This window comes from Podarcis filfolensis (genome assembly GCF_964270895.1).
Source record: "Podarcis filfolensis genome assembly, chromosome: 16".
In the NCBI taxonomy this organism is placed as follows: domain Eukaryota; kingdom Metazoa; phylum Chordata; class Lepidosauria; order Squamata; family Lacertidae; genus Podarcis; species Podarcis filfolensis.
The window spans coordinates 13,741,775-13,756,550 of NC_139620.1; the positions used below are offsets into that span (position 1 = coordinate 13,741,775).

Below are 14,776 nucleotides of genomic sequence, written 5' to 3' on the forward strand. Positions count from 1 at the left end.
GGCAGCTGGCCAAGGTCTCAGCCAGATAACAGTTTTTCTATCCCTGACTATCTGACCCTTTTAACTGTAGATGCCAGGGAGTGAACCAGGGACTTTTCACTCTACTACTCAAGGCTCTCACCAACAGATAACAATTCTGTGTGCAACTACAAGCAGGGCGCTGGGTTGTTGTTTTTTGCCCATTAGAATTCCATTCCATACATAGATAAAAAAGTAAGACCTTTGTTAGTTGAAAAAATAAGCAAATAACTACAAAATTGTAATCAAGCTTTTGCATATGCATTTCCATGGATAGACATAATTTGACCAGAAAACTGCTCCTAATACTAGATGTGTGTCAGTGTTGGCTGTAGTCACACGGAGAGTGAGGTGAATGCATTCAAGGTGTCCAGAAGTGCTTTCCCTTTTCACCATAATAAAATAATATCTTCACATTTCACAGATGAAAATAGGAATACTAGCGGATACCCAGGTTCAAACCCCCAATTTGGTTATGAAGCTCACTAGGTGACCATAGCAATGGATAGGGAATCGTGTAGATCATTTTGAGCTCCTTGCATAAATGTCTGTATGTGATAAATCAGGGCCCATGTCCGAGGCTGGCATTGTCAGGTACATGCAAAGGGTTTGCAGAGCCTCCTTGCACTGATGAAATACAGATAACACAGCTATAATTTATGTTACTGATGACATGTTACTGATAGCATTATGTAACTGATGACTGCTTTTCAGAAAGCAGTTGCTGGCCACCCAAACAGTCTAATGAAAGAGCGGAGAGGAAAACCTTTGCTCCAGAACCAAGAAAGAATAAACAACCCTGGCTTAAGTTATGTTTTGTTTTTAGTATTTATTCATTTATTTTAAAAACAACTATAAGTATTCAGTTTGAAATTTATTGAAAGGTGGGCCCTTTAAAAAAAAAATTATGGAAAGTAAAGAACACAAAGGTTGGGCGCCACCTCTAGTCCCAGCGCTTACCTAGGGTCTGTGTTCCATTGGATAAAAAGAGGCACAAGAGACTATGGTGACTATGAGATAAATGGCTTGTTCAAATAAATACAACCTGAGCCTAGGATGGAAGTGAACACAGTATTAGATCAGCAGAGTGCATCTCCCTGCTTCTCTCATAGCTTTGGCCAGCTTGAGTCCTAGAGTCATGCTCCACAGTCTCTGGATGGCAGCAGCTCCAGCCAGCAGCCAAGATGATTCTATCCTTTGTTCCTCCTCCTTATAACAATGGTGTTATGCACTAAGCAATGGTGTTATGTACTAAGCTAAGGGATGCGGGTGGCGCTGTGGGTTAAACCACAGAGCCTAGGACTTGTCGATCAGGTCAGCAGTTCGAATCCCCGCGACAGGGTGAGCTCCCGTTGCTCGGTCCCTGCTCCTGCCAACCTAGCAGTTTGAAAACACATCAAAGTGCAAGTAGATAAATAGGTACCACTCTGGCGGGAAGGTAAACGTTTCCATGCGCGGCTTCCTTGGCCAAAAAAGTGAGATGAGCGCTGCAACCCCAGAGTTGGCCACGACTGGACCTAATGGTCAGGGGTCCCTTTACCCCTTTACCTTTCTTTTTACCTTACTAAGCTTGGATCTTAGAACAATAGGCAAGTAGGATCCTAGACTGCAATAACTGATTGGCTTGCAGGAAAAGACCAATCAGGCTCCAGGAGGGAAGCAGAATCAGCCAATCAGATGGGACTCGTTGTGTAAATAATGTATATAAAAGCCTGAGGTTTGGTGGGCAATTCAATCACTGTTTTACAAACTGCAATAGAGAGCATGAAATCACTACAGAACTCCGAGTATATTTCAAATATATTTCCTTTTAATTCATTCCTCGTATTACATAGCTTTTGTTATGTTGCCTCTCCACCCCGCAACCCCTTCATAGGTAGTCTCCTTGCTTTCCTCTCCTTTTATTATTTTCTGAGAGGCGCATGAGAAGCGAGGATGTTGGGACGCACAACGCTTCTTGTGCTTGCATACTTTTTCATTTCTTAAGATTTATATACCTCGCCCTTCCTCATAAAATCTCAGGGCGCTTCACAGAATAAAACATTGCCACCCGCAACATAACACTAATAAAATATTTATTATTGCTTTTTAAAAATAAAATACAACAGAATCCAGGTTGGGCTCTCCTCGGAGGTTCCCTTTCCCTCCTGAGCCAGGTAAGGCACTTGCGCCCGATCCCCTAGGCCCGCGATTTGCATAAGAGGCGGGCGGCGAGGATGAGCGCGAGAAGCGGCGCGAGGCGGCGCCTTCCCGGCAGGCGGCGGGGTCACGTGGGGCGGGGTGGCGGTGGTTCCTCCGGCCCCGAGGCGTTGCTGCTGCTGCTGCTGCTGCTGCTGCTGCCGAGGTTCCAGCGGAGCGGGCTGGGTGCGCCTGCGTGTCTCGCCTCCGCCGCCGCCTGCGAGCGCCCTTTCCTGCTGCGCCGTAGTAGTAGTAGTGGGACTCGGGGGGCGGGGAGGGAGCCTGGGCCTGCCGCCTACCGCCGACGGCTTCTGGGCTGGCTTCTTTCCTTCCTTGGAGGCGCCTCTTCTCCTGCTCCCGAGGGCCTGCGTGGCGGTGGTGTCCCCCCCACACCTTCCCCACCCAACTGGCATGGGGGACTCTCTGCCCCAGGGGGGCTTCCAGGCTGCCAACATGGACGGTGAGTGCCTTTGCCTTCTGCTTGCAACCTCCTTCTCAGTTGTGGGTCCGGGGTGGGGGCATCTTTGCCTTTCTGCCCCAGATGTGGGGCTTCCCCACACCCGCTTTAGTGGAGGGAGGAGGGGTGTGCATTCTCCTCCTCCTCTCCCCCCTCCACTTTGTTGTTGTTGTTGTTCACGTCGCAACGCATCTGGCAACACAAACGCATACTTTGCCATTAGCAAATGATGCACAACTCTCTTCCTCGTCGTCGTCGTCGTTGTTATTCGCTTACATTTGAAATCATTAGAATACATCGTGCCATTAGCCAATGATACAAAACATTAACAAATACACACAGAAACACAGTTTGGTGAGTTGTAAGCAGTTATGGGTCGGATCCAGTGCTGGCCCCGCTCAGAGAAGGCCCAGTGCTTCCCCCCCCCCCGGGGGTACTCAAGTGTACGCAGTACTGGTACATTTTTTAAAAAGAAGAAAAACACTGAGTAGACCTGTTGAAAATAATGGCAGTGGCTATCTTGGGTTGATTTCAGTAATTCTTAAGTATGTTTTTTTAAAAAAAATAAAAAACCACTTTCCCTCAGCTGTGAAGTTCCAAATTGAGTTACAGCAATGTAATCATGCAAGTAAAACGATTTTCAGATGCAGCTATTAAAACAAAGCAATCCTGAGCAAATGTAGCAGTGTACAGAGTAAAACAAAAATGGAAGATGAGATGGGTCCCACAAAAATGTCTTACCTGTCAAAGGCCAGGGTTAAAGGGGTGAGTTAGGAAGGAAGAGGGAAATGGTTGGTCCTCTGTTAACTTATAATAATAATTTTTATTAGTACCCCACCCATCTGGGTTGCCCCAGCCACTCTGGGTGGCTTCCAACATATATAAAAACATAATAAAACTAGGAAGGTGTGAGGTGAGATGTCTCTGATTTGGAGGAGAGGAGGAGAAATGTTTATTGGTTTCTTAATAAACATTCCCTATGTGATGAGCAATAAATGAAATGTGTTGCTAGTGTGTGAAAAGATCCACCGATCCCCAGGCATTCCTCTCCAGATGGTGGAGGTGTCAGATGCCATCCTGGTGCCTGGGCATCTTCACTTGGTTGCAAGTGGCCAATAGCCAGGTGCAAAATGAGCCTAGCGATTGGCTGATTTCAAGAGGGAGTGGTATTTGGTTGGGGGTATTCCTCTTGCAGCAGGGGCATTCTCTGAGTTGAAATGAGAGGATGGGCATCTGAGGAGGAGGTTGGGGGGGGATGATACACCATGCACACTTTGTAGGTTTCTAGGCCAACCTAGTGCCTTCCAGATGTTTTGAGCTACAACTTCCACCAGCCAGATGTGGTTCAAAACATCTTGACGGCACCAGGTTGGTCAAGCCTGCTTACAAGTTGGACCTGCGACTGGTTCCTGGAAGAAATTGCTCCTATGTGCTTCACTTATGGCTCCTTTCTGTGTTGTTTCCTACTGGTGCACTTTATCCTTTGTCTTCGACTGATAGGGCTCACAGTTTCGATTTTGCTGTTGGAGCTGGTGGCAGGGAGGAATTAACTTGTAATAGAGGTTTGTCCCCAAACACGGCTGGTCCCGAATGCTTTTAGTTGGTTATCCTTTCTGGATTATTTAGTGCTGGTTGATGCGCAGTGATATTTGACTTTCTGTAGTTTTGTAGTGATTATGGTTTATGTAGTACTATCAGCCTGCATGCATCTTCAGATCTTCTGTTAGAGTTCTTCTCAAATTTACCCTTCTCAAATGTACCTCAAGCTTTCACGAAGGGGGGGAGCAGCTAAACTTAGGGATCCTCTCCTCATGGGGGGCACATCTGGTGTCCACCTTGCAAGCTTTTTAGGTGCCAGCTGAAGACCTTCCTACTTGCTCAGGTATTTTAGATTTTTTATGATCTTTGGAATGTTGCTGTCTTCTGTTTGTCTTTGTGGGGCACCCTAGTGCCCATCATCAGCGTTTGCCCATGACCTAGGTTTAAAGTGGTGCCCATGACCTAGGTTTAAGGTGCCATTTAGCTCCTAGCTTTCATATCTCAGTTTCTAACACGGGCCATCATATCTTGCTGTGCTCTGTGAGAATGTGATCAGTGTGCTCATCTGGGTTGTATCCAGCTGAGTTCTACTCCAGGTAGACCTCTTGAAATGAAGAGACCTGTCAGTCATCTCATTCATTTAAATGGACCTACTCTTGGGTGCGACTAATACAATCCAAAACTGTCAATGTTTTTGATGAATGGCAGTGATGCATGTGTGCCCTCTAACCAATTCTTATGTGCTAGGGTGGGAACAAATAAAGCTGCTCATCCTTTCCCAAATGATTCTTCCCTGTCATCATGATGCTACCTTTTAACAAAGGTATGTATGTTCCCTCCATTAGAGCCCTGTGAGGTAGGCCAGGCTCAGCAGTAGTGACTGGCTGAAGTTTGCCCACCTGAGTGTAGATTTGAACCTGAGGGGACCCCCCTAGCCCTAGTCTGCCACTCTAAAGTACTCTGCCCTACTGGCTCTATACTGCAACAAATTCTGACAGTTGCATGAAATGAAAAAACTTCCTTTTCTTGGTCTTTTACCTCTTGCACCTGCGTCCCTCCAGGTGTTTGTTGGACTCACAACTCCCATCAGCTCCTGCTAGCATGGCCATTGATCAGGGATGATCAATTGTTTTATTAAAAAAAACCCAACACTGTTTATAATAAAAAAATATTGGGGAGGAGCTTGCCTTAACAATGGAAGATGCAGTCCAACATCTGGAGGGTGATGGGTTCCCCAGACCCTGCCTTAGGCAGTGGGGAGAAACAACATTGTACACTTTCATAATTTCAAAAAGAAACATCAAATTACAAAAACTGCACCGTTTATTAAAACTCTGCTGTTTGTTTAGAGATGGGGACTCTCTGGACCACCAGATGTTGTTGGACTCCCACCAACCTCAGCTGACACGGGCGTTGCACATGGGTTATGGGAGTTGTAGTTCACCAATATCTGGAGGGCCACAGGGTTCCCTGTCACTGCCTTAGTTTATGTTCCTGAATCACAGAGGTGATGGCTCTGCCTACCATGGTGAGAAAAATAAATGTGCCAGGGCTGTGAGAAGCTGTTGTTTGGTCCTGTTAGCTTTGTGTTGAGGCATTGATTGATTCCATGTATATCCTACTGTTCCTGATGAACCATAATAAGCCAGCAACCCTGGGTATTGTGATGTATGAACATAGCTAGCATTGCACAGAGCCAGTGTGGTGTAGTGGTTAAGAGCGGTAGTCTCCTAATCTGGGGAACCGGGTTCGTGTCTCCGCTCCTCCACATGCAGCTGCTGGGTGACCTTGGGCCAGTCACACTTCTTTGAAGTCTCTCAGCCCCACTCACCTCACAGAGTGTTTGTTGTGGGGGAGGAAGGGAAAGGAGAATGTTAGCCACTTTGAGACTCCTTAAAGGGAGTGAAAGGCGGGATATCAAATCCAAACTCTTCTTCTTCTTCTTCTAGCTGCTGCTTTAGGTAGCTTGTCTAACACCACCATCTACCCCAGGGAGCGGGAAGTCGGATTTTGACCTGCAGGCCAAATTTTTATCTCACATACCCTTCATGGGCTGAATCTGACATCACAATGACATCAGGCGGTGATCAGTGACCCCCAGGACATCAAAGCACCGCATGACACTTTTAAAGAGGCCTGCATGCTGCTTTGAGGCGCTGCTGATCAGCAGATTTGGAATCACTGCTTCACCATTGATGGGCCCTGACTTCAAGCCTGTGCTGTGCAGGGATTGGCTGCACAATCGAGTTTCCCACAGGGAGCTCAGTTGCCCAGCCAGCTGACATGTGTCTGTACCTACCTTGCATCTGATTATGCATTTGACATCTGGCATGGGGGGCGGGTGGGTGTGGTTTTGGGAAACATGTCTTGTGAGACAAATTTGGCCCATGGGCCAAAGGTGTCCCCCCCCCCAGTTTATCCAGGCGGTGGCTGCTGCTGGGGATCTTATGCATCTCTTCCTGGAGCTGCCAAGGCATGAAGTCTGCATGCAACTCCTTGGGCCATGGGCTACTATCCTATGTATCCTATCTGAAACTCTTTTCACCAGCCCCACGTGTGCAGGAGGCGGTGTTGTAGTTAATGCAGTGGTGAAGGCAGTTGCTAGCATATAAACTAAGCACAGGCTCTGGGGCTCTCCTGCAAAGCACTAAGCAATTTGGCATGGTGCTGTTTTTTAGAATTCAAGCCAATGAGAAGGATTTGTTTTGGGGAAAAGCAAAACTCCGTCAGGACAGGAAGTGCTTCATCTTCTGGCCTCTCCATGTATCTGAGTCGCAGGGCAAGATAACTGGGACCTGTTCCAAAATGGGCAGGCCTAGCTACAGCATAGCTCCAAAGGCCCAAATGCCTACACCCTTATTCCTGTGCCTCAAAAGAAAAGAATGGGCAGAATTTCTGGCTTAGTTTTCCTTGTGCACCTTGACAAGGCTATGCCAGTGACCAGCCCTGACAAGCAGGGACACTGTGTCCCTCCATTTGTTGCTGGACCAAAGCTCCCAGCATCATCTGTTGTTGCCCTTGCTGGCTGGGGCTGGTGTAGTGCAACATCTGTGGGCACCAGGCTCTTTATCTTTCCTCTAAGCCTGACCATACCTTATTTACACTGTTTGTGTGGATAAAGTGGATGGGAGCTACGAAACACATTTGCCACTCTGAGCTCTTTGGGATGAAAATACAGTGGTACCTCCGGTTGCGGATGGGATCCGTTCCAGAGCTCCGGTTGGATCCTGAGGTTTCCGCAACCGGGGGGACCGCTTCTGCGCCTGTGCGCAGTGCAGTAGAGCACTTCTGCGCATGCGGGCATGGTGAAACACTTCCCGGTTTGCCGCTTTCACAACCCGAAGTTTACACTACCCGAGGGTAACATAAGCCGAGGTGCTACTGTAATGAAATAGCTGGTGGTGAAGACAAATACAAGCTCGTGGTTGTGGAGCTTGTACAGTTTGCATTTCTGTGACCAGCATGAAATCAGAGCTTGCTTGCTTCCATCTAGAATTAGGTGTCATTCAGTGTTAGAAGCTCAGATATCTAATTGCCAAATGGCATCTTAAACCTAGCTTACAGAATGTCTAGGCACCATTCCCCGCCCCCCATTGATGGTGGTTGTTGTCCATTTCATTTCTGTACCACTTTATATTTTAAAGAACAAATCTCAGTTTACAACACATTAAGACATCAAATAAAACAATGCAGAATAAAACAAATCCAAGCTTCAAGGGAAATATTTCAGATCCTTCTCTAAGGGACATTGTACTTTCCCCAGTCACCATCCTGGCATCCAGAGATCTCTACATGGTCGCAATTAGACCTGTGCCAGATGCAAAACACGCTGGCGCCTAGCTAATTTTCAACACGGTGTCATTGCAAAGGGGTATGTGCATATGCTGGAGTTCATTGGAAGCTCATGGGAACAGCTTCTCTGAAAGACCCTCAGCCAGGGAATTGGTTCAAATCTGTGGCTCTTGCTTAGTGTGCAAGGGTAGTGGTGGGAGTGGGACAAATCCCTACATTCTCCAGCAGAACCTCTGTCCTCTACCTTTGGGGATGGAATGTAGGGCTCTGGCAGAGCACATACTTTGCATGAAAAATGTCCCAAGTCTAGCCGCCCACCGACATCTCAAGGCAGCAGGATTAAGTAAAACAAACTCACAGCCAATCTGTGTGGACAATACTGAAGCAAATGGATCAGTGCTCTGATATGCTATAAGGCAGCTTCCTATGTTCCTATTTGGGAAGAGCTGTTGCTCAGTGGTAGAGCATGTGCTTTGCATACAGAAGGTCAATCTCCGGGAATCACTGGCACCATGCAGGGATTACATGGGGGGGGGGGGGCGAACGATGTGGAGAAGAAAGTTTTTGAAAAGCATAATTGCAGTGCAGAAGTCGAGCTACTCTGCGTGGCTTGAGAATGTACGTAATTGGTAATTGGATTCTGACTGTCTGGGTGTAGAGACCCTGCTAAAGGTATGTGGTGGAAACCCGGTCTCTTCTCCTTTTTTTACAAATAGCGATGTCCCAGATGTGGTTTTTCTGGCTGTAATCTGCATTTGGTAGACAAATAAAATCTGACTGGCGATTTCATAGAATTGTAGAGTTGAAAGGGACCACGAGGGTAATCTTTTGCAATGCATGAGTCTTTTGCCCAACGTGGGGCTTGAACCCACAACCTTGAGATTAAGAGTCTCATGCTCTCTACCAGCTGAGATATGGACAATAATGGGGTGAAGGGGCTGCACCATTGTGCCCACAAACATTGTGCCCACAAACATGCTCCTCTCACATCTGCACATTTGATGTGCATTAGAAGGAGTTCTATGTAGTTGCACTGATGCATGTGTGGAGCTTCGTGTGGGATGGGGCCCTGATTGGGCAAGGCTCTCTCCTCAGGAGCTCTGCACACTCAAAGCAAATCGGCACATATATAGAATGTGTGTGCATCAGGTCTCTGTGTTAAAACTCAATAAGAAATGTTTTGGAGGGAAATATGTACTTAATGTCAAATGCATGGAATTGAGGGGGAGGGATGGTGGGAGAGGGGCTAGCTCACACGGCCCCCCCCACAACCCCCCTCTGCACATTCTTTGAAGTCTCCCTTGCGGGTCCAGATTTGCATATATGAGTTTGGCAAGGAAGTTGTTCCAGGCCATAAACCAGGATTCTTAGGTAATAGGAACAGGGAAGGTCCATCTTAGCCTGTAACTGGGAAGAGCCAATAGCCAGCTTGGCAGTACTGGTCTTTGTTGGGCAACGGTCCATCTGGCTGCAAGGCAGCTCTTTAAGGAGGGCCTAAATGGCACGGGGAGAGCCTAGCCCTAGACCTAAAGTGGGTGGTGTGCCAGGAGAGGATGGGAAGATTCAAGGACAATCAAAGAAACATTTAAGCATTTCAGTATAATATAGTTTTTTGTTTTCCACTGTATTTCTTATCAACAAAAAAACCTGATGTGCCTCAAGCCAGCATTTGCTCAAAAAAAAGTTTGAGAACCACTTGCCTAGACTTTGCATGTAGGTTCAGTCTCCTGGCGCTTGGCTCTCAGGTAGCAGAGCTATTGAATTACAGGATGGAACCTGCTCCCACAAGTTGTGGCAGTGGCCACCCAGCTGGATGGCTTCGTACGAGAATTAGACAACATGAACTTGGAGGATAAAGGTATCATTGGCCACCAGCCACAATGGCTGTGATCTTTGCTGTTGGAGGCACTTGGCCTCTGGACACCAGTTGCTGGAATGGCAGCTGGGGAGAGCACTGTTGCATTTGGGTCCTGCTTATGGGTTTGCCATCATGGGGATCCAGTAGGCCCCTGTGAGAACAGGATGCTGGACTAGGTGGGCCCCCTTTGAACCTGGTCCAGTAGACGTTGATATGCACCACCGCCAGTCCTGAGACCCTGAAGAAGCTCTGTCAGTTAAGGTAGGAAAATCCTGTGTGCTAACTCTCCATTCTCCTTAAGTCCTTGCCTGCTCACCATAGGTGAGAAGGAAGGGCATGCAGATGAGTGAGCTGGCTGGCAGAAGGTGGGAGGAGAGGCTGCTCCATCCGTCTTTTGTACCTATTAACTTCATTATGTTTGTATCCCACCTTTTCTTTAAGGAACTCAAGGTGGCATCCATGCTTCTAACCGCCCCCCCCCCTTACCATTTTATTCTCACAACAGCCCTGTGAGGGAGGTTGGACAGGGAGATAGTGACTGGCCCAAGGTTACCCAGATTAGGCTTCATGCCTGAGTGGGGATTAGAACTCTGGTCTCCCAGGTCCTAGTCTGACATTCTAACCACTACACCAGGGCAGTGGGAATGCAGTGGACTGCTTCAGGAAGGACGGAGCTCTCAGTCTTTTTTTCTATCTGCTCCCCAGCAGGCTAGTTTTGCATTTATTGCAACGTAGCAGCTCAACATAAAAAAAAAACACAACTAAGTTCATGGCCACTGATCCCATCACCTCCTGGCAAATAGAAGGGGAAGAAATGGAGGCAGTGAGAGATTTTACTTTTGGGCTCCATGATCACTGCAGATGGCAACAGTAGTCACGAAATTAAAAGACGCCTGCTTCTTGGGAGAAAAGCAATGACAAACCTTGAAAAGTAGAGACATCACCTTCCCAACAAAGGTCCGTATAGTTAAAGCTATGGTTTTCCCAGTACTGATGTATGGAAGTGAGAGCTGGACCATAAAGAAGGCTGATCGCCGAAGAATTGATGCTTTTGAATTATGGTGCTGGAGGAGACTCTTGAGAGTCCCATGGACTGCAAGAAGATCAGATCTCTCCATTCTTAAGGAAATCAGCCCTGAGTGCTCACTGGAAGGACAGATCCTGAAGCTGAGGCTTCACCTAATGAGGCTTACCTCATGAGAAGGGAAGACTCCCTGGAAAAGACCCTGATGCTGGGAAAGATTGAGGGCACAAGGAGAAGGGGACGACAGAGGACAAGATGGTTGGACAGTGTTCTCGAAGTTACCAGCATGAGTTTGACCAAACTGCGGGAGGCAGTGGAAGACAGGAGCGCCTGGCGTGCTCTGGTCCATGGTGCCACGAAGAGTCGGACACAACTAAATGACTAAACAACAAGCAGCAGCTTTTTTGGGTAGACTGACTTGGGTCCGCTATCTCTCTCTCCTTTCTGATAAATGACACAATAACTCCTTGCAAACAGATCATAGAAACTGTTTGCAAAGTGGTAGTCAGTGGGAGACCCTCTGAGCATGTGCAGTGAAAGCCCGTCAGTAGGACTTCCAGATCAGAGTATGGATCATGAGGTAGATTTGAATCCTGGCACCTTCTATTTCCTTACCTAAAAAAAAAAAGTTTAGTCACTCTTTCTCCATGTACACTCATTTACACACACCTGCATGCACCTTTCTTTTTTAAAAAAGAGAATAATGTAGAATTATGGCGTTTCTACAATTCATTTGCATTCCATATCCCTTAGGCAAGAAATACCCTTGGTTATTCTCCCTTCTTTTCCCTTTTCTCTTGTAAGATCGAGCCCGGTCCCCGTTTCTTAAAGCTTGTGTTTTCCGTCAGCGTTTGGGTATCTGGAAATGTGTCTCTCTCAAACTTCCTCTTTTTGGGGCCCGAAACAAAGAACATTATGTGTCTGTTTTTGAAACTCAATTTTCCTTGGGGCGGGGGGCTCTCTCAGCTTCTGCATTGTGTGGTATGCCTGTGTGTAGTTGTTCAGTTTTGTTTTCCTAAGGGGAAACTGTGTAAGGTCTCATTCAGCAGAAACCCCCCAGTGTGTTTTGTGGCACCTTAAAAAAGACTGAAGCAGATTTGCTGTGGCATCAGGTGGCGCAAGAGCCAGTGTGGTTAGGAGTGTCTGACCAGGTCTGGGGAGGGTAGGTTCAGAAGCCATGGGTTGGCTCCGCTACCAATCTTATGCAGACGAGATCCATCAAAGTCAATAGACGTGACTAGCATAGGCTCATTGCATTGGGTCTATGCTGAGTAGAACTTAGTTGGATTCAACCCCATGTAGCTATGAAGCTCTCCTACTGGGTGACTTAGTGTGTGTGTGTGGAAGAACCTTTTTCACCCCAAGGGCCGCATTCCTTTCTGGATAACTTTCCTGGGGCCACACACAGTGTTTGAAATTAGCGGGTGCATTTTGCACCTGACTATCAGCCACTTAGCGATGTGGGTGGCGCTGTGGGTTAAACCACAGAGCCTAGGATTTGCTGATCAGCAGGTCGGTGGTTCGAATCCCCGTGACGGGGTGAGCTCCCGTTGCTCGGTCCCTGCTCCTGCCAACCTAGCAGTTCGAAAGCACGTCAAAGTGCAAGTAGATAAATAGGTACCGCTCCAGCGGGAAGGTAAATGGCGTTTCCGTGTGCTGCTCTGGTTCGCCAGAAGCGGCTTAGTCATGCTGGCCACATGACTGGAAGCTGTGCGCCGGCTCCCTTGGCCAATAAAGCGAGATGAGCGCTGCAACCCCAGTCGGCCATGACTGGACCTAATGGTCAGAGGTCCCTTTACCTTTTTATCAGCCACTTGTGACCAAGTGGAGATGGCTGGGTGCCAGGCTGGTTGGTGCCTGACATCTCCACCCTCTGGACGTGCATGTTTAGGGATCCTTGGATCTTGACTGCTTTCACAGCACTAGCAACACATCCTGTAGAACTCTATCCATTATAGTTTAGCTGCACAATCAGATAAAATCAGGAACCAAAATGCCTTTTTCTGTGCAGCCTGAGCAGGAGCAGTGAACAACGTTGTAGTTCATTGTTGTAGCTTGTCTTCACTTACCCCACCCCACTGCCCTGCTCGCAATTTCGAAGAATATTCTTATGTTATGAATGGTCCACGTCACCATTAAGAAAAATAGATATGTGCACTGTCCCTGGATCAAGTGACTTTCAGTGGATACAACCCATAGCAGTTCAGTGCCGGAAGCCGGTTTTGGACTACAATTCCCATCATCCCTGACTACTGGTCCTGCTAGCTAGGGAAGATGGGAGTTGTAGTCCAACAACACCTGGAGTCCCAAGTTTGCGGAAACCCTGGTCTGAAGGCACATGATGCTGTACCACTTCGCTGAAGCTAAGCAGGTATGGGTCTGCTCTGCACTTGGGTTTTCAACTGTTTGGGAACCCCATTTGTGCTTCGCTCTGAGTTGCACGATGGGAGAAAGTTGCCTGGCATGCAGTGATGGGTTAAATTCCTTGTCCTTATTTGAACTGGTGACGTATCAGCATGAGAAGAAGAAATACCAGACCATTCAGTCACGTTTTCTTGAGACTTGCACAGCTCAGATTTGTATTTCCAATTTATATGGTCAGAAATAGACCTTAACCCAGGCTCCCCCTTCCCTTTTTAACTTTTCCCTATTTTTCTTTATGTTGCTTTGGTTGCGTTATCTTTCGTATAGTGACAAATGTGGCGAATTCATGGAGGATAAGACTGTCAGCGGCTACTAGCCAAAATGACTATGTTCTGCCTCCATGCGGAAGGCAGTACTCCTCTGAGTAAGACTGAGTGGAAACGCAAGTGGGGAGAGCGGCTATTGCCCCCAGGTCCTCTTGGTGGGCCTCTGAGCCTGGTCCAGCAGTGCCCTCTTTTTATGATCGGAAACCAAGGAAATAGAACAAAATGTAACTGCAAGAAATGTATTTTGAATATTCAGGAACTGTGCTCTACATGTTCCGTTTGGATTGTTGATATAAACATCTACACCATGTATCTTAAGCACGTGACTTCTCCCAAAGAATCCTGGGAATTGTAGTTTAGCCTCACACCCAACACCCGTAACAGACTACAGTTCCCAGGAAGCCATGTGCTTTAAATGTAGGGTTTCAGGTGGGTTTCAGGTTGAGAGAAAGAGAGAGACTTGACTTGCCCTCACCAATCCAGAGGCTCACGGCTGGGCAGGGCAACTGCATTTGGATTTTCTACGCTTAAAGCCCCAGCTGCCATGCTCTGTAGTTCTGCACACTTGTGCGTCAATCAGTATAGCTGAGATTGTGTTTAAAAAGAGAGATAAATTAATGTTCTATGTCTAGGTTTTATTTAAACTTTGCACCCAGTGGAGCCAGTTTTTCCAGCTGCAACAAAACATTGCAAAGATGTGCATGAGAGCTTAGTTTAGCACCCTTAATTTTTACTATTTTGCTAGACACAGGCTGGTAGTTTTATCTGGCCGCCTTGCTGTCACCTGAGACATTGGCAGCCATTGCCCAGCCTCTTCCAAGCCTGCCTTTGAAGCCATAAGGACTAGAAACTTGTGTGTGCATGCATTTTCTCTCTCTCTCTCTCTCTCTCTCTCTCTCTCTCTCTCTCTCTCTCTCTCTAAATCCAGGATGCTTAGTTCAGCACCCTTTTACCACCTTCAGAGTGTTTTTTTCTGTGCTGCAGGGTAACCACAGCCTCTGGTAGGGCAGTCCAGCCTTTTGATCTTTTTCTTCTTGGCGTTACTTAACATTAGCAGTTTCAGCTTCCGTTTCACATAGGGGAGGCCCACATTTGTATCCTGGCCTCTGGTTGTTGTGTGCGTGCAAGCGAGCCTGCAGTTCCATGACACACAGGCCTGCCTCCCACCTTTTTCTCTTTTCTTTCTATCGCTCTCTGTGGGTGGCTGCAATGGACCATTG

At 47.3% G+C, this 14,776-nt stretch overlaps 1 protein-coding gene across 2 annotated transcripts in view; it reads left to right on the top strand.

Moving 5' to 3' along the window:
• Positions 1-2,228: 2,228 nt before the first annotated feature.
• The window catches only part of RELA (RELA proto-oncogene, NF-kB subunit), a 30,700-nt gene continuing 18,152 nt past the window's right edge, over positions 2,229-14,776 (top strand). Inside the window, exon 1 of one of the 2 annotated variants that reach the window (XM_083591824.1) lies at positions 2,229-2,656. In XM_083591824.1, the coding sequence (XP_083447950.1) occupies positions 2,608-2,656 (49 nt within the window). In that variant the 5' untranslated portion in view covers positions 2,229-2,607. The remainder of the gene's footprint in view (positions 2,657-14,776) is intronic. The other variant, XM_083591825.1, reaches the window with a different exon arrangement.